Here is a 27970-nt window from a genome sequence, read left to right as displayed (position 1 = left end):
CAACCTGAAGTTATTGAACTTTTCGAAATTCCACTTTTTTCGAACTACACTGAAAAAAAAGGGTACCATTTTCGAAATTTTTTCCCTCCGCGTAAAACACCCTTTTAATGGATTTGGAAAGAATGTATTGATAATTTCAATAAAAAATAGTAATATTATATATTCAAGCTCACTTAATTGCCATTTCCTTACACAAAATAATGCCAAATCAACCTGAAATTCCATATTTTCACACTGAACATTGTCCTGGACCAGCTCAACTCCAAGGTGCGAGCAATTTCTCAACGGGATAGTGTTCCTGGGCTCTCTGGCCATTCCCCGCACCAGGTTTTCTTTAGGCACCCCGCTTCAGTTGGGCGCAGCGCGCCCCAAACCACGGCCTTGTATACGAAATTTCATGAAATTCTCCCTATTTTCACACTGAACATTGTCCTGGTGTGGGGAATGGCCAGAGAGCCCAGGAACACTATCCCGTTGAGAAATTGCTCGCACCTTGGAGTTGAGCTGGTCCAGGACAATGTTCAGTGTGAAAATATGGAATTTCAGGTTGATTTGGCATTATTTTGTGTAAGGAAATGGCAATTAAGTGAGCTTGAATATATAATATTACTATTTTTTATTGAAATTATCAATACATTCTTTCCAAATCCATTAAAAGGGTATTTTACGCGGAGGGAAAAAATTTCGAAAATGGTACCCTTTTTTTCAGTGTAGTTCGAAAAAAGTGGAATTTCGAAAAGTTCAATAACTTCAGGTTGCTAATAACTTCAGTTTGCTGAGCGCAGAAATAGAGTAAGAAATGCAGAAAAATGATTCTAAAATACTTGAGTTGTGATTTGTTGCGACGACAATGCTTGCCAAGCAGTGTAAATTGTGTGCGGAATGCGTCGTTAATTGAGAACATTAATGTAATCGACCGTGATTTCTTCAAGAAGTTGCTCGGTGAGCTTTGCATGATTGATTCCGGGGGAAGCAAAATGTAAACACATCTGCAATTTCAGGATTGACCAATAAGGAGCTGAACAGTCTTCTGGCCAAGCACACCAAATTTCACATACTTGAGAAGGAGGATATTCAGGCGTCATTTGATACTCTACATGACCTGAATATGACTGATGGGATCGATGCGATCAAGGAAACTCCAGGAATTCTGACCACAAGCGCAACAACGCTGAAGAATAGATATTCAGTTCTGACCGAGTGTTCCTTCTCCCACGTCAATATCAACATTCTCTACAGATACATCTCAGTGATGAATAAACCATTGTCTCTGGTGAAAGTTTACGGACATATAGCACCAAAGACGAGCGTTGCTGCCGCTCTAACGCAATGCATACATATGGACGAGGTGCCGACAGAGGCAATGCAGCTGGAGGCTAAGGCTTGTCTGAATGATCTCAGGCAGTACTTTATTGGCATCTTGCTCAGGCGTGAGGTCAATGCGTCTGAGAAGGATTTGAAGAGAATGTGGCGTTCATACAAGAGACTTCGCCACAGATCGATTCAGAACATTTTAGACACGATCAATTTGATGCGCTCGGAGATGCATTTCTCGAATGAGAAGCTGCTGAAGCATGGTTACCTTTTGCACGGCGATCCGGAGAATATGCGCAACATTCTGGCCATGGAGAAGCTGGCAGGAATTGACATTAAGGAGGCACTGGATCAACATCCAAAGATCTTTATGAGCAATCAGAAGTCACTCGTACAAATTGAGCAGATTTTTAGAGAGAATGACATCCCAGACATCGCATTGTTCAGGAATTTGCTGATCTTTACTCTGGGTCCTCGAACTGTGGCCAATCGTATTGCGCATATGAAGCAGATTGATGAGTTTCGCGTGCTGCTCAATCATCCGCGCATCGGACGATTGATTTACTATCAAAACAAGGCTATTCATCGGCTGAATTACCTGAAGGAGAACAAGATCTTCTGTGCATCGCTCAACGTCCTCTCCAGCGATCTGGAGACCTTCGAAAAATACGCTCAGAATGGAATTGACGCGACGAAAGGGCGTGAAATCGTCGTAATGCTCAGCAAGAAGTTGAACCGTAAAGTCAGTGAGATCCGAAAATACGTCTGCAGACATCCAAATTGGTGTCACATCCCGCTCTTGTCTGTTGCCATAGTTTACGAGCATCTGACCGAGACGGGATACTCAGAGACAGACATTTTCAACAACATCCACATCCTCTTCTACCCGCTGAATGAGATCCTGAAGACAACTCAAGCCATCGAACAGGACGAGGTGGAGTTCGTCAAGGATATCGACTGGCGATTGCTGTCCAAGAGTCAGTTTCTCGCTCTCATTCTGTACATCATTGAGATTGACTTCCACTTTGCTGGCGACGGTGTTTGGTCATCGAAATATATACAAGGTAAAAAAATCTATTTGTTTCCTATGTCGTGTTGTTATTAAACATTTTGTGATCCTTTCAGGTGACTCCTCAATGCAGGAGAAGAGCGAAGAAATGCAAACGAGTGTTTAGATTAGATTGAGATGAATATAGACAATAAAAGACATAAAAGAAGTTTAAGGAAGTGATCGTGAGGTTGGTAAGTGGTCGTATTTTTGAAATTTTAAACAACAACTTTGCGATCGATGAACTGCGGTCATCGAAGACATCCGAGGTCATGATAATAATAGTTTGACATTGACTTGATAAACTTGATAGGCTTCGAACCGCTTAGAGAAAGTTGAGTGTTAATTTCAGTGAAAATGAAGCTAATTCGAGTTAAAAGCAGTGTAGGTGATAGAGATAATCATATCAAATCATACGAGACTGCCTCTTGAGCACAATCTGATTAATACATTGTACTCGTCTGGTCTGGAGTTTATATTGGCGCTTAATTGACTTTGCGGTCAGATGACTCACGATTTGAGATGATCTTATCCTTTTATCTAGTGTTTTAGTAGTGCGAAAGAGTGATATTTAGTTAGACATTTGCTATATCTAACACAAACAGGAATCAGATGAATTAGCTGAGTTTGTTCACGTGTAGATAATCAAGTGAGGAAGACTCGGCCAATCAACGTGGAATGATTCAATGAGGTGATAAAGATACCTGACCAAAATACCGACTATCGCTTCCAGTCTTTAGCCAGTTGCGCTTTGGCCAGACTCTCGAACGCACGTTGAAGTGAAATTCGGTGAAAATGAGAGGAAAATTTGCTCTCCTTCTTCTGGCGACGATCATTGCATTGTCTCATCAGGTGAGTCGCTATTTAATTTAATTACTTGCGCATGTTGCACACCTTTTGAACTCATTTGGTCATTTCCTTGTATTGAAGTAGGGAAAAACGGAATTTTGAATACGATTTTGCGGTTCCCCCTTATGTTTGCGATTTTATAAACACGACTCGGGAAGAATATGTCATTTTTTCAGTCACACAAATTTTGTAAACATAACACAAAGATGCGCATTGATTTACTCACAATACTTTTGATTTGTTGCTTTCGAATTGTGAATAAAGTGTTTGTGACTGTTTATCGTCAGGTAATTAAGAGTAGAACATTGTGAAATTATTATTTGCTTAGCGTTTTGTTATACATTTTGGACAATGCTCGGAGTTTGAAGATCATTTTCCTTATCTTTCGTGCTCGAGTGAAACTCAGCTGATGTTCCAATTTAATCGCCCATGCGGAAATTTTGTGGCACAATGCTATCGAAGAGATCATTTAGTTACCGGACAAAGTGCTGAACAATGGCATGAATTACTTTTAATCAATCACAATGCGGTGCGCAAAAAATTGTGTATCGCTAACTGGTTGGAGGATCAAATTAGTATTGAATGTTGTCACCTTATCGCGTCATGTCTGTCTATTGTGCAGAGAGAATCAACAGGAGTCATAAAGTAGCTGATATACAGTAATTGATTATCCATATTAGCTAATGTAGCGCGGAATTTCCGTCACAATTTTGATATCACAGCAAATATTTGTAATGAAAATGGTATGAAAATCTCCGCAGATATCAACACCTGAATCATCCCACTATGTGGGCGGCGTTGTGGAGTTCACGCCTGAGAATTATCAGCAGCCGAGCGAACAGAGAATTGAGGGAAACATGGAGGCATATATGCAGATCATAGCTTCTGAAGAGGCGCAAGATGTGGACATTCTGGTATTTCCTGAATCCACACTGAACACAAGGAGTTTTTCTACGTTTGTTCCTCATCCGGATGATGAGATTGCTCCGTGTGAGGATGAAAACTACGAGTTCTTCCTGAGGAACATTTCCTGCGCAGCCAGAACGCACAAGAAGTACATTGTGATCAACCTGACAGAAAAGCATTTGTGCACTGAAGAAGAGCAGGAGGCTCTGAATGATGACAGACCGTGTGCAGAGGATGGCTTGAGTTACTACAACACGAACGTCGTGATGAACAGAAACGGCACTGTTGTGTCCAGATACAGGAAGTTCCATCCTTTCGGCGAGAGAGGCATCAATACCACACTTGTATCAGATATCAGCACATTCACAACAGATTTCGGCGTGACTTTCGGCCACTTTATCTGCTTTGATATTATCTTTGATGAACCTCCACTCAAGCTTCTTGAGGACGGTGTAAAGGACTTCCTCTTTCCCACGATGTGGTTCTCAGAACTTCCCTATCTCACTGCCGTGCAGGTGCAGTACATGTGGGCTTGGAAGCACAACGTGAATTTCTTGGGCGCTGGAGCCAATAATCCCGAAGTCGGAAGCACAGGATCGGGAATTTTTGCTGGAAGAAAAGGACCGCTGACTTACGTGATGAGCAGCACACCAATGAGGAGACTTTTGGTGGCAAATGTACCCAAAGCGCACACTCTTGAGGGTCCTTACACTCACGATCCCGTGGCGGTGAAGCAAACAGAAGAGCAGATGTTGGATTTACACCTCAAACGCGATCACCTGGACATTTACACCACAAAACTGGTGAACGTTAGCCAGGAAAAAGGATCTGAGAAGCTCTGTTTCGATACGCTTTGCTGTGACTTTGATTATGAGTTGACCTTCGATGATTCCTTGGTCACGGATGAGAGCGATTACTACAGATATCACTTGGCAGTCTTCGACGGAGTTCGCACGTACGATAACGTTGCAACCGGAGGAGTTCTTACTTGTGGACTCTTCGCTTGTCCCTCAGACGATTTGGAGAGCTGCGCCACGAGATTCAATGCCTCTGATAACGTCGTTTCTCCAGTGACTTTCACTTCCATCAAGATTTCCGGTGCTTTCCCATCGAAATCTCACGTCCTGACGATGCCAAATGCGCTCGACAATCTAATCAATCCGATCAACTTCAATGAATTCCACTACGAAGAGGGCGAAGAGAGAACGGAAGATGGGTAAGTCTCTTTATTACTATTTTCTACATATCGTCTCTAAACCCCAGACTTTAAGAAACCATATTTCCTATTTCTGAGATTCTGGATTAAATTCTCAAAGGGCAGTACAGAAAATGAAAGATTTGTTTAAGCCTTCATAAGTCTTTAATGTCATCAAAGTTAATGTGTATTTTCTGGAGAAATATTTCCGATATAGATTAATTTCTTAACATGAGATTTGGTGACCAACATTGTTAATTTTAAAGACTGTCCTAATTGATTCTTTTATGTTGATTTTGGTGTGGTTTTTGATGCTTTCCTAGTACGGCGTTGACGGCTTCTAGAAGATTTTCTTGGGGTTTTCTTTGCAGCCCTTGAATTTTTGCTTGACATCTTACGACGTTGCGGAGTTCTTGCTGACCGCTTTTTAGGAGTTGAACTTCTTCTGCGACGTTTCACGGCGTCTTGCGGCTCCGCTAAAGGTTCAACAAATGGCTCAGCAGAAGGATTGGCAGAATCAGAAGCAATTGGAATCATTTCTCCAGATAATTCCGGATTTTCAGCCTCAACAGATGTTTCCACAGCGTTGTCCATTTACAATATAGTCTTACGCTTGGAATGGTTTCAGATCCGTATCCACAGTGTGAATATTGAAGCACACTTCTAATGCTCCGCGTTGAATGAAAATTTTCATTGAGCTGAACAAAATTTAGCCTTCTACAAGTTTTGTAAATCATTTCATGAAAGGCGTAGATGTGGAGCATTTTTTAGGTTGTGATTCTCGACTTCAAATACTGAATTAGGTTGATTTTGAATTCAGATGATCGATTTGGATTTAAACATTCCAGATCAACATTAGGTGCAATATATCATACTATCTATTCCTATTGATAGCGGTGACAAAAATGATTATATACAATCATACGAGAGTTTTGCTTGAACAATTTGATTAATTTATTGCTGTCGTCTAGAGATTAAATGGTGTTAAACTGAGAAGAATGAGATTTAATTCTCATTCACTAAGTCAGAGATTTAGTAGTACAAAAGAGTGGTTTTTAGACATTTGCTATGATTCTTAGATGAATTAGCTGAGTTTGTTCACGTGTAGATAATCAAGTGAGGAAGATTCGGCCAATCAACGTGGAATGATTCAATGAGGTGATAAAGATACCTGACCAAAATACCGACTATCGCTTCAAGTCTTTAGCCAGTTGCGCTTTGGCCAGACTCTCGAACGCACGTTGAAGTGATTTTCAGTGAAAATGAGAGGAAAATTCGCTCTCGTTCTTCTGGCGACGATCATTGCATTATCTCATCAGGTGAATTTCTGCAATCAGTCTAATATCTCAACAAATATTTATAAAGAAGATGTCTACAGATATCAACACCTGAATCATCCCACTATGTGGGCGGTGTTGTGGAGTACGCACCACAACATTATCAGCAGCCTGTTCAACAGATAATTGATGGAAACATGGAAGCTTACAAGGAGATCATAGCATCTAAAGAGGCGCAAGATGTGGACATTCTTGTATTTCCTGAAGATACACTCAATATGTTGAATCACCCAACATTTATTCCTCATCCGGATGATGAGATTGCTCCGTGTGAGGATGAAAACTACGAGTTCTTCCTGAGGAACATTTCCTGCGCAGCCAGAACGCACAAGAAGTACATTGTGATCAACCTGACAGAAAAGCATTTGTGCACTGAAGAAGAACAGGAGGCTCTGAATGATGACAGACCGTGTGCAGAGAATGGCTTGAGTTACTACAACACGAACGTCGTGATGAACAGAAACGGCACTGTTGTGTCCAGATACAGGAAGTTCAACCTCTTTGGCAGTGTAATGAACACCACTCTAACGCCGGATAACAGCAGTTTCTCCACGGATTTTGGCGTGACTTTCGGCCACTTTATCAGTTTTGATATCCTCTTTGAGAGGCCAGCACTCGAATTGATTCGGGCCGGAGTAACTGACTTCATCTTCACTTCCATGTGGTTTTCTGCCCTGCCTTATCTCACTTCTGTTCAATTGCAATATATGTGGGCCTGGAAGCACAACGTGAATTTCCTGGGCGCTGGAGCCAATAATCCTGAAGTTGGAAGCACAGGATCGGGAATTTTTGCTGGAAGAAAAGGACCGCTGATTTACATGATGAGCGGCACTACAATGACAAGACTTTTGGTGGCAAATGTACCCAAAGCGCATACTCTCGAGGGTCCTTACACTCACGATCCTGTGGCGGTGAAGCAAACAGAACAGCAGATGCTGAATTTGTATCTCTTAAGAGATCACCTGGACATTTACACCACGAGATTGCTAAATATTAATCAAAAGAAAGGTTCCGAGAAGCTCTGTTTCGATACGCTTTGCTGTGACTTCGACTACGAACTGACCTTTGATGATTCCTTGGTCACGGATGAGAGCGATTACTACAGATATCACTTGGCAGTCTTTGATGGCGTACGGCCATACGATGGAGTGATCACTGGAGGAGTTCTTTCCTGTGCACTCTTTTCTTGTACCTCTGAACACTTAGAAAGTTGTGGCAGAAGATTCAACGCCTCTGTGAACGTTGTTTCTCCAGTGACTTTCACTTCCATCAAGATTTCCGGTGCTTTCCCATCGAAATCTAACGTCCTGACGATGCCAAATGCGCTGAACAATCTAATCAATCCGATCAACTTCAATGAATTCTACTATAATGAGGGCAAAGAGAGAACAGAGAATGGGTCAGTAGTTAACGCGTAGTTCTCCTCTTCAGTTTCTTAAGTAAATTGATTTAGATTCGGATCGTTTTTTCCCAAGATACAGTTTCATAATTTTATTTGATTCTTTAATTATTACCTTTCTTTCTATTTCAACAGCGAAACATACAAAGATATCACACTGGAGCTCACAATTCCGCGAAATGATCTTCGCACTTTCGGAATCTACGGTCGAAACTTCCAGAAAGACGGTCAGGACGTGACGACGGGCGGCGCGAGTTCCTTGACACCGTTGGCCGTAATTGCCTTCTTGGCCAGTGTTTTACTGTTCCTTCAGCAGAACAACAACTGATAATCTGAAGAGACAATAATAGTATGTATATGTGTGAAGTCTCTCGGAGAATAAAACACGTATAAATTGATAAATCATAAAGTTTTAATACCAACTAAACGTAATGTCAGAAAATAGTCATGGGCAACAATCATATCAAATCGTACAAGATTGCCTCTTGAACAATTTAATTAATTTATTGTACTTGTCGGGAGTTTAAATTGACACTTAATTTATTCTGCGGATGACTCATGATTTGAGAAGATCTTATCATTTCATCTAGTGTTTTAGTAGCGCGATAGAGTGATATTTAGGTAAGATAATTGCTATATCCAAAATTCAAACACAAACAGATATCAGATGAATTTTGAGTTTGTTCAAGTGAAGATTATCAAGTGAGGAAGAATCATCCAATCAACGTGGAATAATTCAATGAGATGATAATGATACCTGCCCAAAAGATTAAATATCGATTCTAGTCTTTAGTCAGTTGCGCTTTGGCCAGACTTTCGAACGCACGTTAAAGTTAAATTCAGTGAAAATGAGAAGAAAATTCGCTCTCCTTCTTCTGGCGACGATCATTGCATTGTCTCATCAGGTGAGTCGCTATTTAATTTAATTATTTGCGCATGTTGCACACTTTTTGATCTCATTCGATCATTTTGATATGCTGATAATAGGGGAGAGTAAGGAATTTTGAAATCGGATGTTGGTAATAATTTTTAATACAATAATTAATTATCCATATTAGCTAATGTAGCGCGAAATTTCACAATAACATATAACACTAAAGAATTGCAACGATGGTAACGGAGGTAATGATTAAAGAGAAATGGTGTGAAAATATCTGCAGATATCAACTCCTGAATCATCTCACTATGTGGCCGGCGTTGTAGAGTTTACCTCTGACAAGAAGATCGGTGTACAGAGAGTTCAAGCAAATATGGAAGCTTACAAGGAGATCATAGCTTCTGAAGAGGCGAAAAATGTAGACATTCTTGTATTTCCCGAAGCCACGTTGAACACGAAGAGTTTCTCTACATTTGTTCCTCATCCAGATGATGAGATTGCTCCGTGCGATGGTGAAAACTTCGAGTTCTTCCTGCGAAATATTTCCTGCTCCGCCAGAACGCACAAGAAGTACATTGTGATCAATCTGACAGAAAAGCATTTGTGCACTGAAGAAGAACAGGAGGCTCTGAATGACGACAGACCGTGTGCAGAGAATGGCTTGAGTTACTACAACACGAACGTCGTGATGAACAGAAACGGCACTGTTGTGTCCAGATACAGGAAGTTCCATCCTTTCGGCGAGACTGGTATCAACACTACTATCACGGCAGATATCAGCATTTTCACCACAGATTTTGGCGTGACTTTTGGCCACTTTATCTGTTTTGATATCCTCTTTGATGATCCACCACTCAAGCTTCTTGAAGCCGGTGTAAAAGACATAATATTTCCCTCATTGTGGTACTCAGAACTTCCCTATCTCACTGCCGTCCAGACGCAGTACATGTGGGCTTGGAAGCACAACGTGAACTTCCTGGGCGCTGGTGGCAATAATCCTAATACTAGAAGCACAGGATCGGGAATTTTTGCTGGAAGGAAAGGACCGCTGACTTACGTGATGGCCAGCACAACAATGAGAAAACTTTTGGTGGCAAATGTACCCAAAGCGCACACTCTTGAAGGTCCTTACACTCACGATCCCGTGGCGGTAAAATCAACGGAAGAGCAGATGTTGAATTTGCGTCTTCTACGCGATTTCGTAGACATTTACACCACGAAATTGGTGGATGTTAGTAAGAAGAAAGGCTCTGAGAAGCTCTGTTTCGATACGCTTTGCTGTGACTTCAATTACGAGCTGATCTTTGATGATTCTCTTCTCACGAATGGGAGCGATTACTTCAGATACCGCATGGCAGTTTTCGATGGTGTTCGCTCATATTATAACGTTGAAACCGGAGGAGTTTTCTCGTGTGGACTCATCACCTGTCCTACAGACGATTTGGAGAGCTGTGCCACAAGATTCGACGCGTCGGTTAATGTCGTTAATCCTGTAACTTTCACTTCTATCAAGATTTCCGGTACTTTTCCGTCGAATCCTCACATCCTAACAATGCCAAATACACTTGACAACGTAATCCTTCCGATCGACTACAATAAACTCCACTACGAGGAATGCGAAGAGAGAATAGTGGATGGGTCAGTAATCAATATTAATGAGTAAATTTTTTTTTATATGTCATCTTTTGAACATTTAAATGGTGTTTTAAAGCTATTTATCCTAAAAACTGCATATTTTATGCTTCTTGACAACAGCGAATCGTACAAAGATATCACACTGGAGCTGATAATTCCAAGAAATGACATTCGTACTTTCGCAATCTACGGCCGAAACTTCGAGAAAGACGGGCAAAATGTAACGACGAGCGGTGCAAGTTCCTCTGTTCTGGCCAGTACTTTGATGTTTCTCTAGCAGAACAGCAAGTGATCATCATAAGAGCTGTAAATCCTAGTTTAACGACCAATGAACCGAGTTTTCTGCCGTTTTTTCGGGGAGGTCATCTGTGAAGTCGGCGGCAGCCGCATTTATATAGGTGAAGGAAAAAATGCTGTCATTATTGTTACATTGTAAAGGATTCAAATAAAACACGTATAAATTGATAAATCACAAAGTTTTAATACCAACTAAAAGTAATGTCTAAAAAATCATAAAACTTCCATGAGGAATTTCCTTTAAATGCTGTATAATATTTCCACAATTAAATATTACGTTATTTGGCCATCTATTCTGATAACATTTATCACTACATGTTTTGTTCTGCCTGCAACATTTCATGGGTTCAGAAATAAGGATTTCCTTAAATATTGTACGAAAAATAGTTGATTTGAAAATTCTCTACACACGATAAATCTCTCAAAACTGGATTTCTCCTCTTTGTTTCATGATGTGTCACTAGAATCACATAATTTTTCACATGATCTAACCATTAAGGAACAGACACTTTTGATTGATTTACACAGAAAGAGTTGCACTGAGAAAAGTGGTGTTGCAATTTGAATGTGTGAAACAGGATAATCTCACTTATTAGTATACATTAGTTTCTTTTTGTAATGTACTTAAGAACATATTAATATCCTCAATTCGTTCGTGTTTCTCTTGTCTTCAAGTTTGTCTTCACCTGTTTAGTTTTTTTTTTTCTTTAAGAAAAAATATAATTAGGTAAAATAATCATCACACTTTTATCAATAAATAAGAGTTTCTTTTTACTTCTAAGTGGTAAATTTTTAGTTTTCTCATCTAAAGCGCACCGAATTATTAAACTTTTTCCTTCTTGTGTGAAATTGTAGACGTGAAATAGACGGAAAATAGTAAATTTTTATCTAAGGGCACTTTGGCTCTCCAGATGTTTAATCTTGCCTCTTTTCTCGCCTCAAAAGTTTTTTTTAATAACGTTACCAAATTGCAGATCACTAAAGTGTGTGAGTTTCGGTGTCTTCGATACAGTGAATTTTTATTAGATTTGCAACAGAGAATTTTGAAAATCTATGACTAGCAGATATTTCGTGCACATTTTCCTCCTTAACTCTTGAATAATACACTTTGTCACAGTTATGATTTATCCCACATAAACAACATTGAAACATGAAAATCGCACATCTTTGTTACACTTTTTGTTCACTATCCACTTGATAAGATCTACCAATACCCAGATTTTTAATATACAGACAATAAGATAATTGTGGAGATTTTTTTTTCATTTTTAAACTACTAACATTTCTTGTATATAGAATTGAAGGCTGATATTATGTCGTCTATGTAATCCATTTTGGTCTCAATAGTGGTTTAACTTTTGGCATTTCACTTAATATCCATGTTCTTTTATGAATAAATGATTTGTCGTGCATTTTAAAGGTTGCAACAGGAAAAAAGTGGTGGCACTCGACATTTGATGAGTCTCTCTTGTGAGATTGTTAACGATCATCTTCCGCCTGTCTAAGAAAAAACACACTCACACGCGTTATTCTTAGCATATTTCATTTCAATTTCCCTCTGGTTTCGGCAAATTCGTGTCATAGGCGCGAATAATGTCTGTCTGAGTTACAGAACCGCCCTCTTCTTGTGAAAATGCATAACCATCTGCAAAGAGAAGCGAAAAATCCACTTAGTTTTCAACCTCAAACTGCATAAAATCTTGAATAAACTCACGTGAGAGCTCCAATTCCATATTAACTCGCGTATTTGATCGCCTGCTGAAGACATTTCTCACATTTCTCAGCAATCTCGCTGTTTCTGTTAATCTGCAAGGAGTTTAAGTTCAATAAAAAGTATATGCTTTTGCTAAAAGCTCCACAAAGAGGTAATAAAAAAAAATATTCTGGCTATAACTGTTTTTATTCTGAAAGAATAAGAATAACAAAGAAGAAAACAACAGAAAATAAATAAGAGTGGCTAAGTAAATCATACATTTTGTAAGTCTAAGGCGGAAACAAACACACCCTGAAAAGGTGAAATTTGAAGCTATTAACTCGAATAGAGAGCAATGTTGCACAAAATCACCACCAAAGCCCATTATTTCATTAGCTCTATTGATTCATTTTCTACAGAACACATTCCAAATGCATCGTCATTTCTCTCAATTAAAACTAATTCAAAAGATATCACTCATTGTTATGTGAATAGTTGATTGAAAAGGAGTTGAATGAAAGGAAAACAACACCCTGTGCATTGGTGAGTATCTAAAGCGTTGTCTTCAGCGAAATTCTCTCAATTAGACTTCATTAATTACCATAAGTATGCATAAATGGAGATTAACTGGATTGAGATTTGCTTTGGAAAGAAAGATAAGCGCTTCCATTCTACCCTATAAATGACCCTAAAACTAAATGGATAAAAGCACAATTGTTTCATCACAAGAGATTCACTTCACACGCTGAAGCTTTTCACTGGTCAAACATCATTTGCGTCTCTTCATCACATTTTCAGTTGATTGTCAAATGCTTCTTTATACAGTTTTTTTTGTTCATGGCATTCTCGTGAAAGGTAAAATCAACTTACGAAGTTCGAGGCTCTTTTATCACATGACTCGGATCATATTTCTTAATTTCCGACTCTCGAATTGCATCAGATACTGATTTAAATAAGGTACATTGAATGCTGCAACGATAAAAAGTCGTGTAAGAGATATTATTCACTCTGAAATTGACTTGAAGACTCACATTTTGGCCACAACATCGAACAGAATAGCAGTCGTTGGTATCAGAAATAGTCCAAACCAGAATGTCGGAGACGAAAGCACAAGTTTGTCCATACCCACAAATACTGAAGCCACAGGAATCGTCGGCCAGATATTACTGCAATATCATAAAATAAAATTCAATTTCCTAATTCTCCTTGCATTTCGCAATAAGCGCCTCACCTATAAACAAACATGAAGAAGAACCAGAGAGCAATTGATCCCCAAATGGCGCAATGCGTCAGCCAAGTCCATGAATTGGAAATCAGTCCGGCTTTCAGGCACACAGTCACAACGACGTAAGTGTAAACCATGTTGCCCAGCACTAAATAGCCACCGTTGTAGCCATTATTCCAGATGATTTCGAAATTGTAGGCAATCATTGGCATCCAGTACAGGAAGATGGAGTGAAGCACTGCATTCCCAATCCATATCCAGAAGACACGAACGTTCAGTAGTTGGGCATTCTGTGATGTATACAATGCTGGATACTTTATCATTATTTCCGCTGAACACACTTTGTCAAAAATCCCCATGGCGAATGGTGGAAGGGCTGTGAAGACAACATTGTAGAGACCAATTGTCCAGCGCTCGAATAGAATCTGTCCAGACCTGCAAAGCACAAATGTCTTTAGTGGAAACTAAATTACAAAGAGTCCATCAACTCACCATCCTGAGTAGATGGCAAACCACAATTCAATGACGTAGAGACAGACATTCTTGTAGAAACTGTACAAGATCAACTTGCACATTCGGCTGTAATTCCACGCGCCATGGACCAAAAGAAGACGCACAAGGTAGCGAAACTAGAGCGCAAAATCATGATTAAATCAATTACACGCACCAATGACTCAGATAATAATACCTGCGCTATTGAATAATCCGACGCGCATGCGGCCTGAAGTCCCTCAACTCCCGATATTCCGACGCCCACGTGCGCCTTCTGAATCATCGCGACGTCATTGGCACCGTCTCCGATGGCCAGAGTGACGTTATTAGTATTTGACGCCACCAAATCAACAACCTATAGTAAAAATAAGTGAATGTCATCGGTATTTACATTCTCTATCACTACAAATTTAGAACATTACCTCAGCCTTTTGCATGGGAGACACGCGGCAGCAGATGACAACGCGGCAGGAAATGCACAGGTCGAGAAAATCCCTTCTCAGGTCACAACTAATGGCATACTTGAGTGTCTGACCATCGATTATAAGCGCCACATTGTTCTCCTTTCGCAATTGCTCACCAAAATCTGCACTGTGACGTCCAATGCACTCTCTCGTGTTCTGAAATTGGCCAGAAAGCATTGTGTGAGAACATGGCGTGTGAATGCGTCAAGGTAAAAAAGGAGGTGCAATAATAGCAGCACTCACATCCAAACTGTCTTCATTTAAAATGATCAAATCCATTGCGTGACTGAGTAATTTGCAAGAATAGCCAATGTTGATGGCTGTCTCCTGTTTGTCTCCAGTCAACACCCAAATATTGATTTCCGCTTTCAATAGACTCGCTATCGTTTCAGGAACACCCTCTTGCAGCTTGTCCTCAATGGCTGTGGCGCCGATAAGCTTCAGATTGATCTCAATCAAGTTTGCCGCATCGTCCACCTTCTTCTCGCGATTCTGGATTGATGTGATGGCTTTGTGATATGTTTGCCGCCACGAATCGTATACTTCCTCATCAATGGTCGCCATTGCGCAGCACAGAGTCCTCAAGCCCTCCGTGGCGAAGTCCTCCAGATGCCTCAGAGTCACCTCACGGAATGGTTGATTGTCCTGGGCGAGACGCTCGTAAATCACTGTGTCCGCTCCTGCAGAGGACATAATTTTATTCTCGTCAATTACCTAATTAACACGGCAAAGTGCTTACCTTTGCAGTAGAGTTTGATCTCGCCTTTTGGCGTCCTCACAATCACCGACATTCTCTTCCTGGTCGATGTGAATTCCAACACATGCAGAACTTCATAGCTCTCCTTCCAGCCCAGAGCACTGATCTCCACGTGCGTCGGTGTTCTAGTCTCGAAGACATACCCAAAAGACTTGGCTCCATACACCAGAGCCTGCTCATCCGGACTGGCCGCGTGATAGCCCACAGTGCCGTCATCGCGCTTCTCCGGAATCACCGTGTGACAAACGGCCAGCAAAGTGAGAAACTCCGCAATCATTGGCGCCGTTGGATGATTGTTCAGCAGATTCTGCACCATTCCTGAGTGTTCAGGCTCACTAACGCGCTCATAGACAAACTTTCCCACACAACACTTCTTGAACTCCATCACATTTCTCGTAAGTGTTCCCGTTTTGTCCGAAAAGATGTACTTCACCATTCCTAGCTCCTCATTCAGATTCGATGTTCTCGCCATGGCCGGAGTATTGGACTCTTCGTGGTACATTTCAATGTCAAAGTTGATAAAGATCGCCTGCAAGAATCTCACCAACTCCAGAGTCACTTGCAGTGAGATCGGTATCAAATTATTGTACAAAATAATAAATGTCAGTAAGTTGTATCCAAAATTCTTGCTGAGAACATCTGAAAAAGAGGTGTGAAAAATGTGTTTGCAAAAATCAAGTACAACAATCACAATTGAGAACTTGCGTGTCTATTTAACTATTCATCATCTCTTCCCACGCAACTGCCCAACACTCACAGAGTGAGAGGCCTTCCAGTATTTAGAACGCGAAAATCAAGTGAAACTCACCATCAATTCCCAAGTACTTGTCCCGCTTGTAGTGATCTCGTGTCCAAAATTCATTAAAAACAGCACTAACGAGACATAAAAATATGAGAATAAGAAAAAGCATCAAAATTTGTGTGTTGGTCAGTCTGTCTACTGTTGAACGCTGCAATGATAATGATAACAGTCAATCTCTCATATCGATTTTCATCATAGAGCTAGCCCACCTTCAAGGGCGCTGAGGTAGAGTTTCTCATAAGTTTCGTGTCGTGTCCTGTGTACACGACAACACCGAAGATCCATGATGTGTTCCGGAGCATGGCGCCGCGCAGCAGAAGCTGATCCGGCCCGAGGGACGCGGCAATCTTCCCGCTCTCTTTGAGGACACCATTGAACTCATAGAGATGCCGATTTGGCAGTTCGCACTCCAGCGTGGCGTTGAAGCATGCCAAATCCTTCGTTTCCAGGAGCTTTGCCGTGTCCGGAATGGCTTGCCGTATCTTCAAATTTGTTTCACCGTCCAAATTGGACGTCTCGATGAATGACATGCCTTGAGGTTCACTGAAAGCAGCACAAAGTGGAGAAGTTAATCACCCTAAATCGCTTCATTAAATGTCGTGAAGCATATAAAAATATGATAATATGCCAAAAGGATAGGAGGTGGAGAAAGGACATGGAGAGATTAGTGAAAGGTCAAATAATCCTTGACATTCTTCCTACCTTGAGGACAGAAGAATGAGATCCGCGGGGAAAAATGTATTGTTCCACACTTTCACAATGTCTCCAACACTCAATTGCTGCCACTTAATATACTTCCATTGGCCACTTTTGTATGTTTCAATTTCCCTGTGATTTATTTCATCGTCGGCCCTGTGGCGTTTCTGCAAGAACACACAAGCAAGCACATTAGATTTCCCAACAATTAACCATCCCCACGCACAATTAGCAAAAACTCTGCAGAAATGTTGTGTTTACTCACGAAATCTTCGACAATTTCCTTAATAGCGCTCACGCTAAGTATAAAAATCAGAGGTACGAGTGTTGTAAATCTTCCCGTTGGTGACACATCAGGGATTTGCTGCAGAAGTGCAATGAAGAGGAAAAAACAGTTTGAGTACCGCCGAAACTGCTCAAAGAGGAACGACGGAATAAAGCTGAAGGTGCTGCAAATAGACAGAATAGTATAATAATATTTGCACTCGAATTTTCTGATAAGTACAAAACGTCTCTCTTTCTCTCCATTATAATCCCACAAGTGTCGTAAAGTGCTTCACGGTCCCCTTTTTCCACTGCAGTAAAAGCACTCAGTTGAAGAACAGACTTCATTCATATCATATTTTTACCGAGAAACGATAATGAAATACTTCATTTTGTGTAATTGATCGATAGAACAAGCAAACAATTCATTGAAACTCCTGACTCAACAATTCTACTCACCGTCCGAATGGCGTGATTGAACTCTCAGCTCATTTGTGACAATAAAACCTATAGAGAACTTGTCACTAATATTTATATTCATTGTCTATTGCATTTCAGTTTGGTGAAAAGAGAGCAATTTGCTTGCCAGAACTCGCTTTGCCTTGTGAAAAGCACAATGGCAAGGAATTTTATGACACAGAGAAGTGCTTTGCTCAAAAAGAAACACCTCCAAGCAATAAGAGCCACTTATTTTCTAGCTATAAAACTTTCTTCGACACTACGCACAACCTAATAATAACTCCTACTTTGCATAACTTAATCCTATAAGGACAAGAGGGTCAAATCTGTACGCTCAACGTGCTTTTTCGTCCTTAAAGAGTTAATTCCTTATCATAAAAAAGGCCAAGTTATGCAATATTTGGCAATCTTACTTGTATTTTGCCGTTGATATATGATTGCTGCAGTACTTCTGAGGCTGCGGCCGATTAAGGAAGATTATCCTCTTTTCGTTGGTGTCCAGCGTGACGCCAGAAGTTGTGCAATCGTCGTCGTCTGTAGTCATCGAGGCCATGAAATGGAACGATAGAGGAAAAACGCTCATTATTCCATGTATTTTAGTTAGAATACTTTATATTTATGTTAAGTTTTATTGTATGTACGCCAAAGCAACACATTAAATGGCCTTTTTTCTAACATCACCCGCAGTGATAACAATAAAATTGCTCTCCACACACTGAAAATGTGGCATCTATTGTTGCCATGTGTCAATTTTACTGTATTTTTTTTTATAATGTCACACTCTCGCGTTATTGAGAAGAAGGGATTGTTTTTGTGTATGCGGTTTGGGGTCAGTCAAGAGAGAGAGAACACTTTCCAATTACTATTCTATCGATTTCACTAACATTAAGAGATAAGAACTGAAATCCAATTTACTCATGACTGGCAGTTGAATATGGAAACACAATTAAATTGTGAGTTTTTCTCGGAAAACTTCTGCTTGAATTTTACATTACGCGCTGATTTTCTCCACGAACACACAGACAATTTCCATTTGGCCGTGATAAAGGGAGATTTTCCTTATTCGCTTTCAGCTGCCAGGGTGAAGGCAGCAATTAAAATTCAAATTTGGATGTCCATAGAAATGCACTTGAGATAGTTAAGGCTGAAGCGATGGACATTTGCATAGAATTTTCTCTCTGGCGACACATCGCGACTATTCTAAAATTAATTCATACATATTCAGCCCAAGCGAGTGCCATTGAGCAGGAATAGTCAAGCCGACTCTGTGTATTGGAAAAAGCTTCAAGATGAGCATAGAAAGTGGAATTGATATAAGCATTGATGACCTTCCCCCACACAGAAAAGCACAGCATGATAATACAACTAATCATAAAATAATTATCGCTCTGTGCCTGTGTTCTATCCACACTTCCTTCAATCACGATATAAGACGATGACTATAAATCACAACAATAGGAAAAAATAATAAAAGCCAGAGTGTTATATAAAATCGATAAAACAACGGAGATTTTGAGGTTGGCAGCGGCCAAGACGAGGGAATGAAAGTGAGGAGCAAAAATAGAATTTAAGATCAAATTTCCATTCATATGGAAATTATTAATATTGCGGCACATACATGTTCTCATCCTTTTCACTCGTGTTTTCACATCAATTACATATACTGCCTCTCTATTGCGCAGTGGTAAATAAGAGCAGCAAGACACACAATAGAAATTCCCCCCTTGAAACAATTCCTCAATGGTTCACAATTACCAAGGAGAAAAAATTGTCACTCGAAGCTTTTTACGCTTTTCTATCACGCTCTCAATTTTCTTGTTATTCTGTCAAAGAATTCACGTGTGTGGAAAATCAGCAGACGAACAATGTTGGGTATTATTTAAAAGTTCTACCATGTAATTTTCCTTCTACCATCAAATACAGGCTTAATACACAAAGCTATTTCCTATGCGCTCCCCTAGTTTTCTGGTCACTCTTCTCACACTTGCTCTCATTGTGGTTCGCGCTTTATAAACAACACACAGTCAATCGGCGAAAACAGCTGTTTCACTATTATGTACTGAAGGCAGGCATTTAAAAGGCTGCAATGTATTACTTTTCAGTCTCAACACTTCAGTGAAACTTGACACTTGAGACTTTGGGGAATTCTTTGCAATTATAAAATGTTTCGCTTCTGATTTGCTAAATTCCTAACAACTTCAATGGTTAACCCTTTCACGACGTAACAATTTTGCGCAATATTTACCTAATTTCTGGCATTCTGGATGTATACTTCGTTCCAAAGAAATGGTATTCTTTTCTCTTTAAGTAATCTCAGTATAGTTATACAGCTTTAAGCGTACATCTTAGCTTGTAGCTAGAATTTTAGGGAAACAAAGAGCAGATAAGATAAAAAAAAACTCTTAAAGAAGTGTAAAACAACGGGATTAGAACTTAAATCATTTAGTTTGAAAATATCACGCATAGAATCACCCACATATTTTCTCTATTTTTGAATCGCTTACAACTTTCTAATTGACCTTTATCTGAATTTCAGGTGACATTAGTTATTTTTGACATAAAACAGCTCTATCCAGAAGCTTAATTCCTAAATATGCTCTTCTTATTGTCAATTTCAGTGCGTTAACGTGTGAATATTAGCACTCAAAGTCGAGGTGAATTACATTGTAGTGAATTAATCATCGTTTCTACTCGTGCTACAATTCCTCATGGATCTACAAAGTGTTAATTAATTCGCGTTGGGATTACCGATTTCGGTGAATCACGCTTATGTAAGCTGAGCAAAGCAAATCAAGATTCAATCGTATTTTTTTTACGTTATTGACAAATGTTACACTGAAAGACTAGAGTTGCGTAGGCCAGCTTTCAAGATTCTCTAGGCTATGCCAAAAAGACGACCAATAACTCATCTGGCGACCTTGGGTGAAAATATTCAGCGGAAGAAAGCGAGATCATAGCATAAAACCAGCAATTTCTGCACTAGCGAGGATTGTTTAAAAATTCATCACAAGATAATTTCCATGCAAGAGTCGAAGTGCATCAAACTGGTTGGAAATGTTGGCACAAAATCGCCCCTCTTGGCCAGTCACAGAGTGATAATGGGGCTGATAAGGAGTGGCTAAGAGGTGATTATTGCAGCCGAGCTCGAGTGGACTTGGGCAGGACGCTATAGATTAAGATAAGCGCCAGTCATGGCTTTGCCATTCCATCCCCAAAAGCGGAGGCGGCGAAGTCGTTCGCAGAACTCATCCAATTTGGCGTGAAAGCCTTGCACGTCCTGATAATATCTCAGCCCCGTCCAAGGCTGGCGCCCAGCCTTGAGGGGGTGGCCGCGGAGGCTCCGGCACTTACGGGTATTGTTGATGAGACCTAATCTCAGGCGCAGGTTCTGGCACAGCGAAGACAGGGCCATCGCGTCTGTTCCAGCCCACGCGTTGGCCGGGGATTCTCGGGGGTGCACCGTCGGGGAGCGTCGCCTCCCGGGGACAGACAGTGTCTTTGGGGGAGACCTTGGGCTGTTTTCCTCACTTTTCACCCAGTAAAAATCAACGCATTTCGCGAGAAAATGGGTCACACACTGATGACATATTTCCCGTGATAAATCACACTTTCGCACTCACGCACTCTCTTTCGCGAGTGTTGGCCTTTTGATTCCCATGCACGCGTTGCTTTTCAGGCTTTTCCAAACAATCCCAATCACTACATTTCACGAATTGCAACTGATACGATCCACTCTCGCCACAATATTGTGACTCTCGCGTTTCTCGGAATGTTTTCCACCTGCGAGCGGGTTGCCAGTGCGCAGTTGTCTGCAGATTTGCCACTATCAGACTTGACACTTCGTGTTGTTGTCATCAGAATTAGAGCCACATGCGTTTGTTGTCTTTCTCACGGGAAATTCACAGCGAAAAGACGCTTTTTTCACAATATCACCGTAGAAAAGTAGAGTTAGTTGAGTGTAGAGTGTGAAAAACTATCTTTCAAGATGCCGAAGGAACAGTTTCGAGAAGCGGATGTGATAAAAAAGATGTAAGATTTGTAATGTTTTGTATTGCTGGACATTTTCACAAAATTTCCCTCACGCTGTCCAGATCCAAGGTCAGATTCTGCATGAACAGTCCTGAGATGATCCAACAGGAGTCCCACATACAGGTGGTCTCGAAGAACCTGTACAACCAGGAGCAGGGACGAGTGCCGGTTGCCTATGGAGTGCTTGATAGAAGAATGGTTAGAGACGCCCGGAAAGACTCTGAACTCCTCGTTAACCGTCTTATTTCTCACAGGGAATCAGCCAGAAGGATGCCACATGTGAAACTTGCAATCAGGGCCTGAATGAGTGCATTGGTCACTTTGGGTATCTCAATTTGGCCTTGCCTGTCTTCCACGTGGGTCACTTTCGCTCCACCATCACCATATTGCAGTCCATCTGCAAGACCTGCAGCCGAGTTATGCTGAAGGACGAGGATAAGAGAGCTTACACGAAACGACTGCTGAACCCTGATCTTTCCTACCTTGCGAAGAAATCCATCCATTCTCAGATCCTGGTGAAAGCGAAGAAGTTTACAAAGTGTAGATACTGTGGCGCCTTGAATGGTCCTGTGAAGAAAGGACCGGGACTCATGAAGATTGTCCATGATAAGTTCCGTGGGAAGAAGGTGACCGATCCTCTGGTATCGAATATCCTGGATGAAATGTTCATGGCCACTGAGAATAACAAGGAGTTGCAGCAACACATCGGGATGCCTTGTTTGGTGCAGGAATTGAATCCACTTCAAGTTCTGGATCTCTTCCGGAACATCCCGAAGAGTGATATTCCACTGTTGGGCATGACTTCTCCGGACGCACATCCCACCAATTTGATCGTGACTCGAATTTACGTGCCTCCAGTGTGCATTCGTCCGTCCGTGGTGTCGGAAATCAAGGCTGGAACGACTGAGGATGACATCACGATGAAGCAGAGTGAGATTCTGCTGATAAACGATGTGATCGCAAAGCACACTTCCACGGGTGGGAAAGTCGAATTGATTCTAGAGGATTGGGACTTTCTGCAACTTCACGTGGCGCTCTATTTCAACAGTGAATTGTCAGGAGTGCCGCTCACAATGATTCCCAAGAAGCAGACGCGAGGCATTGTGCAGCGCCTGAAAGGGAAGCAAGGGAGATTCCGTGGCAATTTGTCCGGAAAGCGCGTGGACTTTTCGGCGCGGACAGTAATTTCGCCAGATCCAAACTTGCTGATCCATCAGGTGGGCGTGCCTGAGCGAGTGGCCAAGATTCTCACTTATCCTGAGCGAGTGCATCCGCGGAACATCGACAAGATGAGACAGCTGGTGCAGAATGGCACAGATCATCATCCAGGAGCGAATTATGTGCAGCAGAAAGGTAGCGCCTTCAAGAAGTATCTAGCTTATGGCAATCGCGACAAGATTGCTCACGATTTGCGTTGTGGAGACATTGTGGAGCGACACTTGGTGGATGGCGATATTGTGCTATTCAACCGTCAGCCGTCACTGCACAAGTTGAGCATCATGTGTCATCAGGCTAAGGTTCAGGCTCAGAGGACATTCAGGTTCAACGAGTGCGCTTGCACGCCGTACAATGCGGATTTTGATGGGGATGAGATGAATCTGCACTTGCCGCAGACGGAGGAAGCGCGCGCCGAGGCGTGGATTCTCATGGGGAACAAGTCGAATTTGGTGACGCCAAAGAACGGAGAGCTTCTGATTGCGGCTACTCAGGATTTCATCACCGGCGGCTATGTGTTGACGCAGAAAGATGAGTTTCTTACCAAGGAGAGAGCAATGCAGCTTGCAACTTGCCTTATCGCTGGTCCGGACGCGAATATGACTGTTGAGCTTCCGCCGCCGGCGATTCTGAAGCCGCGCGTGATGTGGACAGGAAAGCAAATCTTTGGTCTCATCATGAAGCCCAATAAGCAGTCGCACACGCTGATAAATCTGGAGACGAAGGGAAAAAATTACACGGCGAATCAGGATCTGTGCTGCAAGGACTCGTACGTGATTGTGAGAAATTCGGAGATAATGTGCGGCGTGATGGACAAGAGTACAATGGGATCTGGCACGAAGAAGTGCATCTTCTATGTTCTACTGAGGGATTATGGCGAGGAGGAGGCCACGAGGGCGATGTGGCGGCTCTCCAAGCTGACTTCCTACATGATTATGAATCGCGGCTTCTCGTTTGGCGTGGGCGATGTCACACCGAGTCGAATTCTGCTGGGAGAGAAGCAGAAACTCCTGGACAACGGATACTCAAAGTGCAGTGATTTCATTTCGAAGATGAAGAGCGGAACTCTGCAGTGTCAGCCAGGATGCACTCTCGAGGAGACACTGGAAGCTGTGATGCTGCGAGAGCTGTCCAGCATTCGTGAGCTGGCTGCCAAGGCGTGTTTCAATGAACTGCACAGGACAAACAGCGCCTTGATAATGGCGCAATCCGGATCAAAGGGATCAAACATCAACATCTCGCAGATGATTGCCTGTGTGGGTCAGCAGGCCATTAATGGAAAACGAGTGCCGAATGGTTATGAAGACAGAAGTCTGCCACACTTTGAGAAGTTTTCCAAGATTCCAGCTGCTCGAGGTTTCGTCCAGAACAGCTTCTTCTCTGGATTGACGCCTACAGAGTTCTTCTTCCACACGATGGCTGGGCGAGAGGGTCTCGTTGACACAGCAGTGAAGACCGCAGAGACGGGATACTTGCAGAGGCGTCTGGTGAAGTGCCTTGAGGATCTTGTGGTGCACTATGACGGGACTGTGAGGAACGCCATTGGTGAGGTGGTGGAGTTTACGTACGGAGGTGATGGTCTCGATCCAGTATCCATGGAAGTGGCAAATAAGCCGGTGGATTTGGAGAGACAATTTATGCACATTCGCGCTATGGACACTCATCGCGATGAGGATGCATTGGAAGGTGATGACATTCTGCCTACAGCTAAGGAGATTCTCAAGTTGGAGAAGTTCATCAATGCCAGGCAGGATTTCAGGGCGGATTGCGTGAACTTCCTCGACACTGTGAGGAAGCGACTGTGCAATATTGAGAGCAACTACAGCACTCGCGGTCCTGGTGGTGAGATTTGTCGCACGACGAAGAGTCATATTGAGGATTTCCTGGAGATTGTTGAGAAGAGATACAGCCGTGCTGTCACTGAACCGGGAACAGCGGTTGGAGCTCTGGCGGCACAGAGTATCGGAGAGCCAGGAACTCAAATGACACTTAAGACTTTCCACTTTGCCGGTGTGGCGTCCATGAACATCACCCAGGTTCGTTAATTCAGCAATTCTAGGGGATTATTGACTGTGATCTTGTGAATTTTTTCAGGGAGTGCCGCGAATTGTGGAAATCATCAATGCGTCGAAGACAATTTCTACTCCGATTATCACGGCTGAATTGGAGAATAACGAAAGCATGGAGTTTGCCAGGAAAGTGAAGGGAAGAATCGAGAAGACAACTTTGGGAGAAATTTCTTCGTATATCGAGGAAGTTTACAAATCTTCTGACTGCTTCCTCCTTATCAAGCTGGACATTGACAGAATCCGAGTGTTGGGATTGGAGATTGACGCTGAAACCATCAGATTTGCGTCAGTATTTTACAGAAACATTATCACTCTGAAAATAATGTTAGCTTCTTTGGTGATTTCAGGCTGAGAAACTCCAAATTGCGTCTCAAACCCAACAACATCGAAGTCGTGGGATCTTCCCTGGTGATTGTGCGTCCGGACACGAACAAGAACTCTTCCTTGAATGCTGAACTACAGCGTCTGAGCACGGTGATTCCCAACATTGTCGTCGGTGGACTGTCAAACATCTCAAGAGCTGTGATTGCCATCAATGATGCCGTGCAGCCGCCGACTTATCAGCTCTGCGTCGAAGGATCGGGCTTAAGGGATGTGATGGCGATGTACGGTGTGCGTGGTAATCAGACGAAGAGCAACAATATCTGGGAAGTGTTCAGCACGCTAGGTATCGAAGCTGCCCGCACGACAATCATGACGGAGATTGACAGTGTGATGAGTGGACATGGCATGAGCGTGGACAGTCGACATATAATGCTGCTGGCCAGCCAAATGACCAGCAGAGGAGAAGTGCTGGGCATCACCAGGCACGGTCTGGCAAAGATGCGAGAGTCTGTCTTTAACCTGGCGTCGGTAAGACTTTCCTAAATCTTGCAATTTGTTGTGCATCTCAATCTCTTCCTGTCATTGCAGTTTGAGAAGACAGCCGATCATCTCTTTGACGCTTCTTACTACGGTCAAGTGGACTCCATTGATGGCGTGTCTGAAAGAATCATCCTGGGAATGCCGGCGGGAATTGGTACAGGTGTCTTTAAGCTACTCCACAAGAATGATAATTACGTGTTGGATGATGCAAAAGAGCCTATATTCTTCCTCAAATGAGTCACTATTAAAATAAATTTATTGAACTACTGATATTTATCTCTGTTGCGCCTGTTGCGGGATGAGTTTCTCCATTATCTCGTGATTGTACGTGGAATGGAGCATGAGACCAAGTACTCCAGCCCTGGACGCCATGGCAGTGCGGATTTGACGCTCCTGCTCCATCAGTTCGTCCATCTTCAGCCACTGTCGCACGCGCTCCAAATCAATCTCGGCGCGGCGAATCTTCTCCCACACGTAATGCTTGAAGCAGGACTTCTTCGGCGCCCTGCAGAACTCTCCGGCCAGCTCAAAGACGTTCTTTGTCAGCGGACAGCCGCAGACGTCCGTGTCGCTGACTTTGGGATCCTTGCAGTGCTCCGGACACAGCACTCGAAGGCGCTTGCAGTAAGTCTTGTTGATCGGATTGTAGAAGTCACAGAACATAGGATTTCCGCCGTCGATCCTCGTCTTGAAGATGCTACCGAAGCTGGTCTGGCTCTCGTACTTGTTAAAGCACTTCTCCATATGGCGAATTGCCGTCTTGGAGTGGATTTCGTGGCCACAAGTGATGCAGTACATCGACATCTCGTCCTCTGCATCGCTGTTGTCCAGCGCTTTGGGATCCAGAGTGCATCGCTTGGCTCTCTCCACCAGCAAATCTAGTTCAGCGTGGCGCTTGTCGAGGTCTGCGAGAGTGGCCCTGACAGTCGCCTGCTTGGCTCGAATGGTGTCCAGTTGCTTCCGATTGATGGCCTCAGCGCGGCACTGGCTCAGATTCCACTCCTGAATGCGCTGCGGAAGGACTTGGTAGATCCGACTGGTAGCCAGTTTAGTACCGCAATCGTCTGAGCAGTACTTAGACTGAGGACGTGCCGTCATTCTGCAACTTGGGCCGTAACACTGGCGCGGTCCCTCGAGCGCTGGGTTGATCGCTGGCTCCGGAGTTACAGATCGGTGGCGTCTTCGCGAGACGTAATGTCTGAAGAAGAGAAAATGTTAGCAGATCATAAAAGAAAGGTTTTCTGTTAATCTACTTGGATTTCTGAATCTTAGGCTGCTTGTGTCCTGTACAAATCCTCTTCTCGCAGCGAGATTTCTTGGACAAACATGCTGAACAGCTGCCACACTTCGAGGCGTTGCATCCAGCACAGTTTCCACATCTTGTGTGACTCTTGGACGTGCTTTCGCGCTTCTTAGGCACGACTTTCGGAGGCTCTTCCGCATGAAACTCATCTGCAGAGGGAATTATGACTCAGAGTGGAATTCAACAAAGTTATTTGCCGCTTACGCTTGCTTGTAACGGCAGGAATCGCCCGGAACACTGTTTGGAGTGTCGGATCCTCGTCCCTGCATCGCTGGCAGTAGTAATGCTTGATGTGCTTCGACTCCTTCTCTGAGATATTAATGCAATCTCCGTGGTACCATTCTTCACATCCATCGCAACCTCTGAAAGAGGAAACTGTTAAATTTCCGCAGTTAAAATTCTCTTACAAGCACCCTTACATCATGAACCGGGAGCAATCTGAGGACCTGCAGATGCAGTAAGCTTGCCCATCTTGCTTCATGATTGTCGCGATCTTGCTTTTCCTCTCCGGAAGGTCGAATTCCTTCGCAATTTCCTCCTTCTGCAAAAGGTAAACAAAGCAGATGAGAAATAGTGTGATGTATTTGGAGATAGATTTTCCTACACTCCGCTTGAATTTCTTCTTCTCCGACATGTTAATGCTGTTCTTCAGCTGCTGATGAGTGGTTTTCACTATGCGTTGGTTGAGAAATTGGGGTGGATTGAGGTGAAATATCAGGTGAAATGTGATAAATAATGCACAATGCGAAGAAACGAGCTGTCAAACATTCCAACTGCAGAT

General features: G+C 42.5%; 6 protein-coding genes across 6 annotated transcripts; 4 read left to right on the top strand and 2 right to left on the bottom strand.

The window, feature by feature from the left end:
* The first annotated feature begins 766 nt into the window (after positions 1-766).
* Positions 767-2595, top strand: LOC132263789 (transcription termination factor 5, mitochondrial). Its single transcript, XM_059763773.1, has 3 exons — positions 767-942; positions 1002-2378; positions 2440-2595. The coding sequence occupies exons 1-3, from the start codon at positions 810-812 to the stop codon at positions 2487-2489; spliced, it is 1560 nt and encodes a 519-aa protein (XP_059619756.1). The 5' UTR covers positions 767-809; the 3' UTR covers positions 2490-2595.
* A 484-nt stretch (positions 2596-3079) lies between these two features.
* Positions 3080-8508, top strand: LOC132263787 (vanin-like protein 1). The gene is made up of 3 exons (XM_059763771.1): positions 3080-3214; positions 3973-5333; positions 8184-8508. Exons 1-3 carry the CDS (start codon positions 3158-3160, stop codon positions 8374-8376), a joined length of 1611 nt encoding a protein of 536 aa, XP_059619754.1. The 5' UTR covers positions 3080-3157; the 3' UTR covers positions 8377-8508.
* Positions 8509-8559: 51 nt separating this feature from the next.
* LOC132263788 (vanin-like protein 1) lies at positions 8560-10956 on the top strand. The gene is made up of 3 exons (XM_059763772.1): positions 8560-8953; positions 9209-10563; positions 10681-10956. Exons 1-3 carry the CDS (start codon positions 8897-8899, stop codon positions 10835-10837), a joined length of 1569 nt encoding a protein of 522 aa, XP_059619755.1. The 5' UTR covers positions 8560-8896; the 3' UTR covers positions 10838-10956.
* Positions 10957-11532: 576 nt separating this feature from the next.
* LOC132263793 (probable phospholipid-transporting ATPase IA) lies at positions 11533-21150 on the bottom strand. The gene is made up of 16 exons (XM_059763776.1): positions 21061-21150; positions 18123-18243; positions 17252-17435; positions 16993-17153; positions 16500-16833; positions 16297-16438; positions 15471-16127; positions 14975-15411; positions 14690-14887; positions 14464-14622; positions 14268-14404; positions 13782-14210; positions 13582-13716; positions 13421-13519; positions 12572-12663; positions 11533-12502 (listed from the first exon to the last, which is right to left on the bottom strand). The coding sequence occupies exons 1-16, from the start codon at positions 21119-21121 to the stop codon at positions 12405-12407; spliced, it is 3444 nt and encodes a 1147-aa protein (XP_059619759.1). The 5' UTR covers positions 21122-21150; the 3' UTR covers positions 11533-12404.
* A 414-nt stretch (positions 21151-21564) lies between these two features.
* Positions 21565-26156, top strand: LOC132263771 (DNA-directed RNA polymerase III subunit RPC1). Its single transcript, XM_059763747.1, has 6 exons — positions 21565-21738; positions 21801-21936; positions 21993-24989; positions 25048-25307; positions 25370-25874; positions 25935-26156. Exons 1-6 carry the CDS (start codon positions 21695-21697, stop codon positions 26121-26123), a joined length of 4131 nt encoding a protein of 1376 aa, XP_059619730.1. The 5' UTR covers positions 21565-21694; the 3' UTR covers positions 26124-26156.
* Positions 26085-27960, bottom strand: LOC132263772 (CXXC-type zinc finger protein 1-like). The gene is made up of 5 exons (XM_059763748.1): positions 27794-27960; positions 27609-27730; positions 27394-27551; positions 27140-27338; positions 26085-27084 (listed from the first exon to the last, which is right to left on the bottom strand). Exons 1-5 carry the CDS (start codon positions 27821-27823, stop codon positions 26160-26162), a joined length of 1434 nt encoding a protein of 477 aa, XP_059619731.1. The 5' UTR covers positions 27824-27960; the 3' UTR covers positions 26085-26159.
* Positions 27961-27970: the final 10 nt, after the last annotated feature.

The sequence above is a fragment of the Phlebotomus argentipes genome, unplaced genomic scaffold, assembly GCF_947086385.1.
Source record: "Phlebotomus argentipes unplaced genomic scaffold, Phlebotomus argentipes genome assembly contig_39, whole genome shotgun sequence".
NCBI classification, from domain to species: Eukaryota; Metazoa; Arthropoda; class Insecta; order Diptera; family Psychodidae; genus Phlebotomus; species Phlebotomus argentipes.
This window is presented reverse-complemented; position numbering and strand designations above follow the sequence as displayed.

Coding starts and splice junctions, on each gene's coding strand:
- LOC132263787 (XM_059763771.1), top strand. CDS start 3,158: ATGAGAGGAAAATTTGCTCTCCTTCTTCTGGCGACGATCATTGCATTG. Junction 3,215..3,972: donor TCATTGCATTGTCTCATCAG/GTGAGTCGCTAT, acceptor AAATCTCCGCAG/ATATCAACACCTGAATCATC. Junction 5,334..8,183: donor GAAGAGAGAACGGAAGATGG/GTAAGTCTCTTT, acceptor CTATTTCAACAG/CGAAACATACAAAGATATCA.
- LOC132263788 (XM_059763772.1), top strand. CDS start 8,897: ATGAGAAGAAAATTCGCTCTCCTTCTTCTGGCGACGATCATTGCATTG. Junction 8,954..9,208: donor TCATTGCATTGTCTCATCAG/GTGAGTCGCTAT, acceptor AAATATCTGCAG/ATATCAACTCCTGAATCATC. Junction 10,564..10,680: donor GAAGAGAGAATAGTGGATGG/GTCAGTAATCAA, acceptor TCTTGACAACAG/CGAATCGTACAAAGATATCA.
- LOC132263793 (XM_059763776.1), bottom strand. CDS start 21,121: ATGGCCCTGTCTTCGCTGTGCCAGAACCTGCGCCTGAGATTAGGTCTC. Junction 17,436..18,122: donor ATATCAACGGCAAAATACAA/GTAAGATTGCCA, acceptor GTCTATTTGCAG/CACCTTCAGCTTTATTCCGT. Junction 14,623..14,689: donor CTCCCATGCAAAAGGCTGAG/GTAATGTTCTAA, acceptor TTTTTACTATAG/GTTGTTGATTTGGTGGCGTC.
- LOC132263789 (XM_059763773.1), top strand. CDS start 810: ATGATTCTAAAATACTTGAGTTGTGATTTGTTGCGACGACAATGCTTG. Junction 943..1,001: donor TTTCTTCAAGAAGTTGCTCG/GTGAGCTTTGCA, acceptor CTGCAATTTCAG/GATTGACCAATAAGGAGCTG. Junction 2,379..2,439: donor GTCATCGAAATATATACAAG/GTAAAAAAATCT, acceptor TGATCCTTTCAG/GTGACTCCTCAATGCAGGAG.
- LOC132263771 (XM_059763747.1), top strand. CDS start 21,695: ATGCCGAAGGAACAGTTTCGAGAAGCGGATGTGATAAAAAAGAT. Junction 21,937..21,992: donor GAGTGCTTGATAGAAGAATG/GTTAGAGACGCC, acceptor TATTTCTCACAG/GGAATCAGCCAGAAGGATGC. Junction 25,875..25,934: donor CTGTCTTTAACCTGGCGTCG/GTAAGACTTTCC, acceptor CTGTCATTGCAG/TTTGAGAAGACAGCCGATCA.
- LOC132263772 (XM_059763748.1), bottom strand. CDS start 27,823: ATGTCGGAGAAGAAGAAATTCAAGCGGAGT. Junction 27,552..27,608: donor GATTGCTCCCGGTTCATGAT/GTAAGGGTGCTT, acceptor TTCCTCTTTCAG/AGGTTGCGATGGATGTGAAG. Junction 27,085..27,139: donor CCTAAGATTCAGAAATCCAA/GTAGATTAACAG, acceptor TCTCTTCTTCAG/ACATTACGTCTCGCGAAGAC.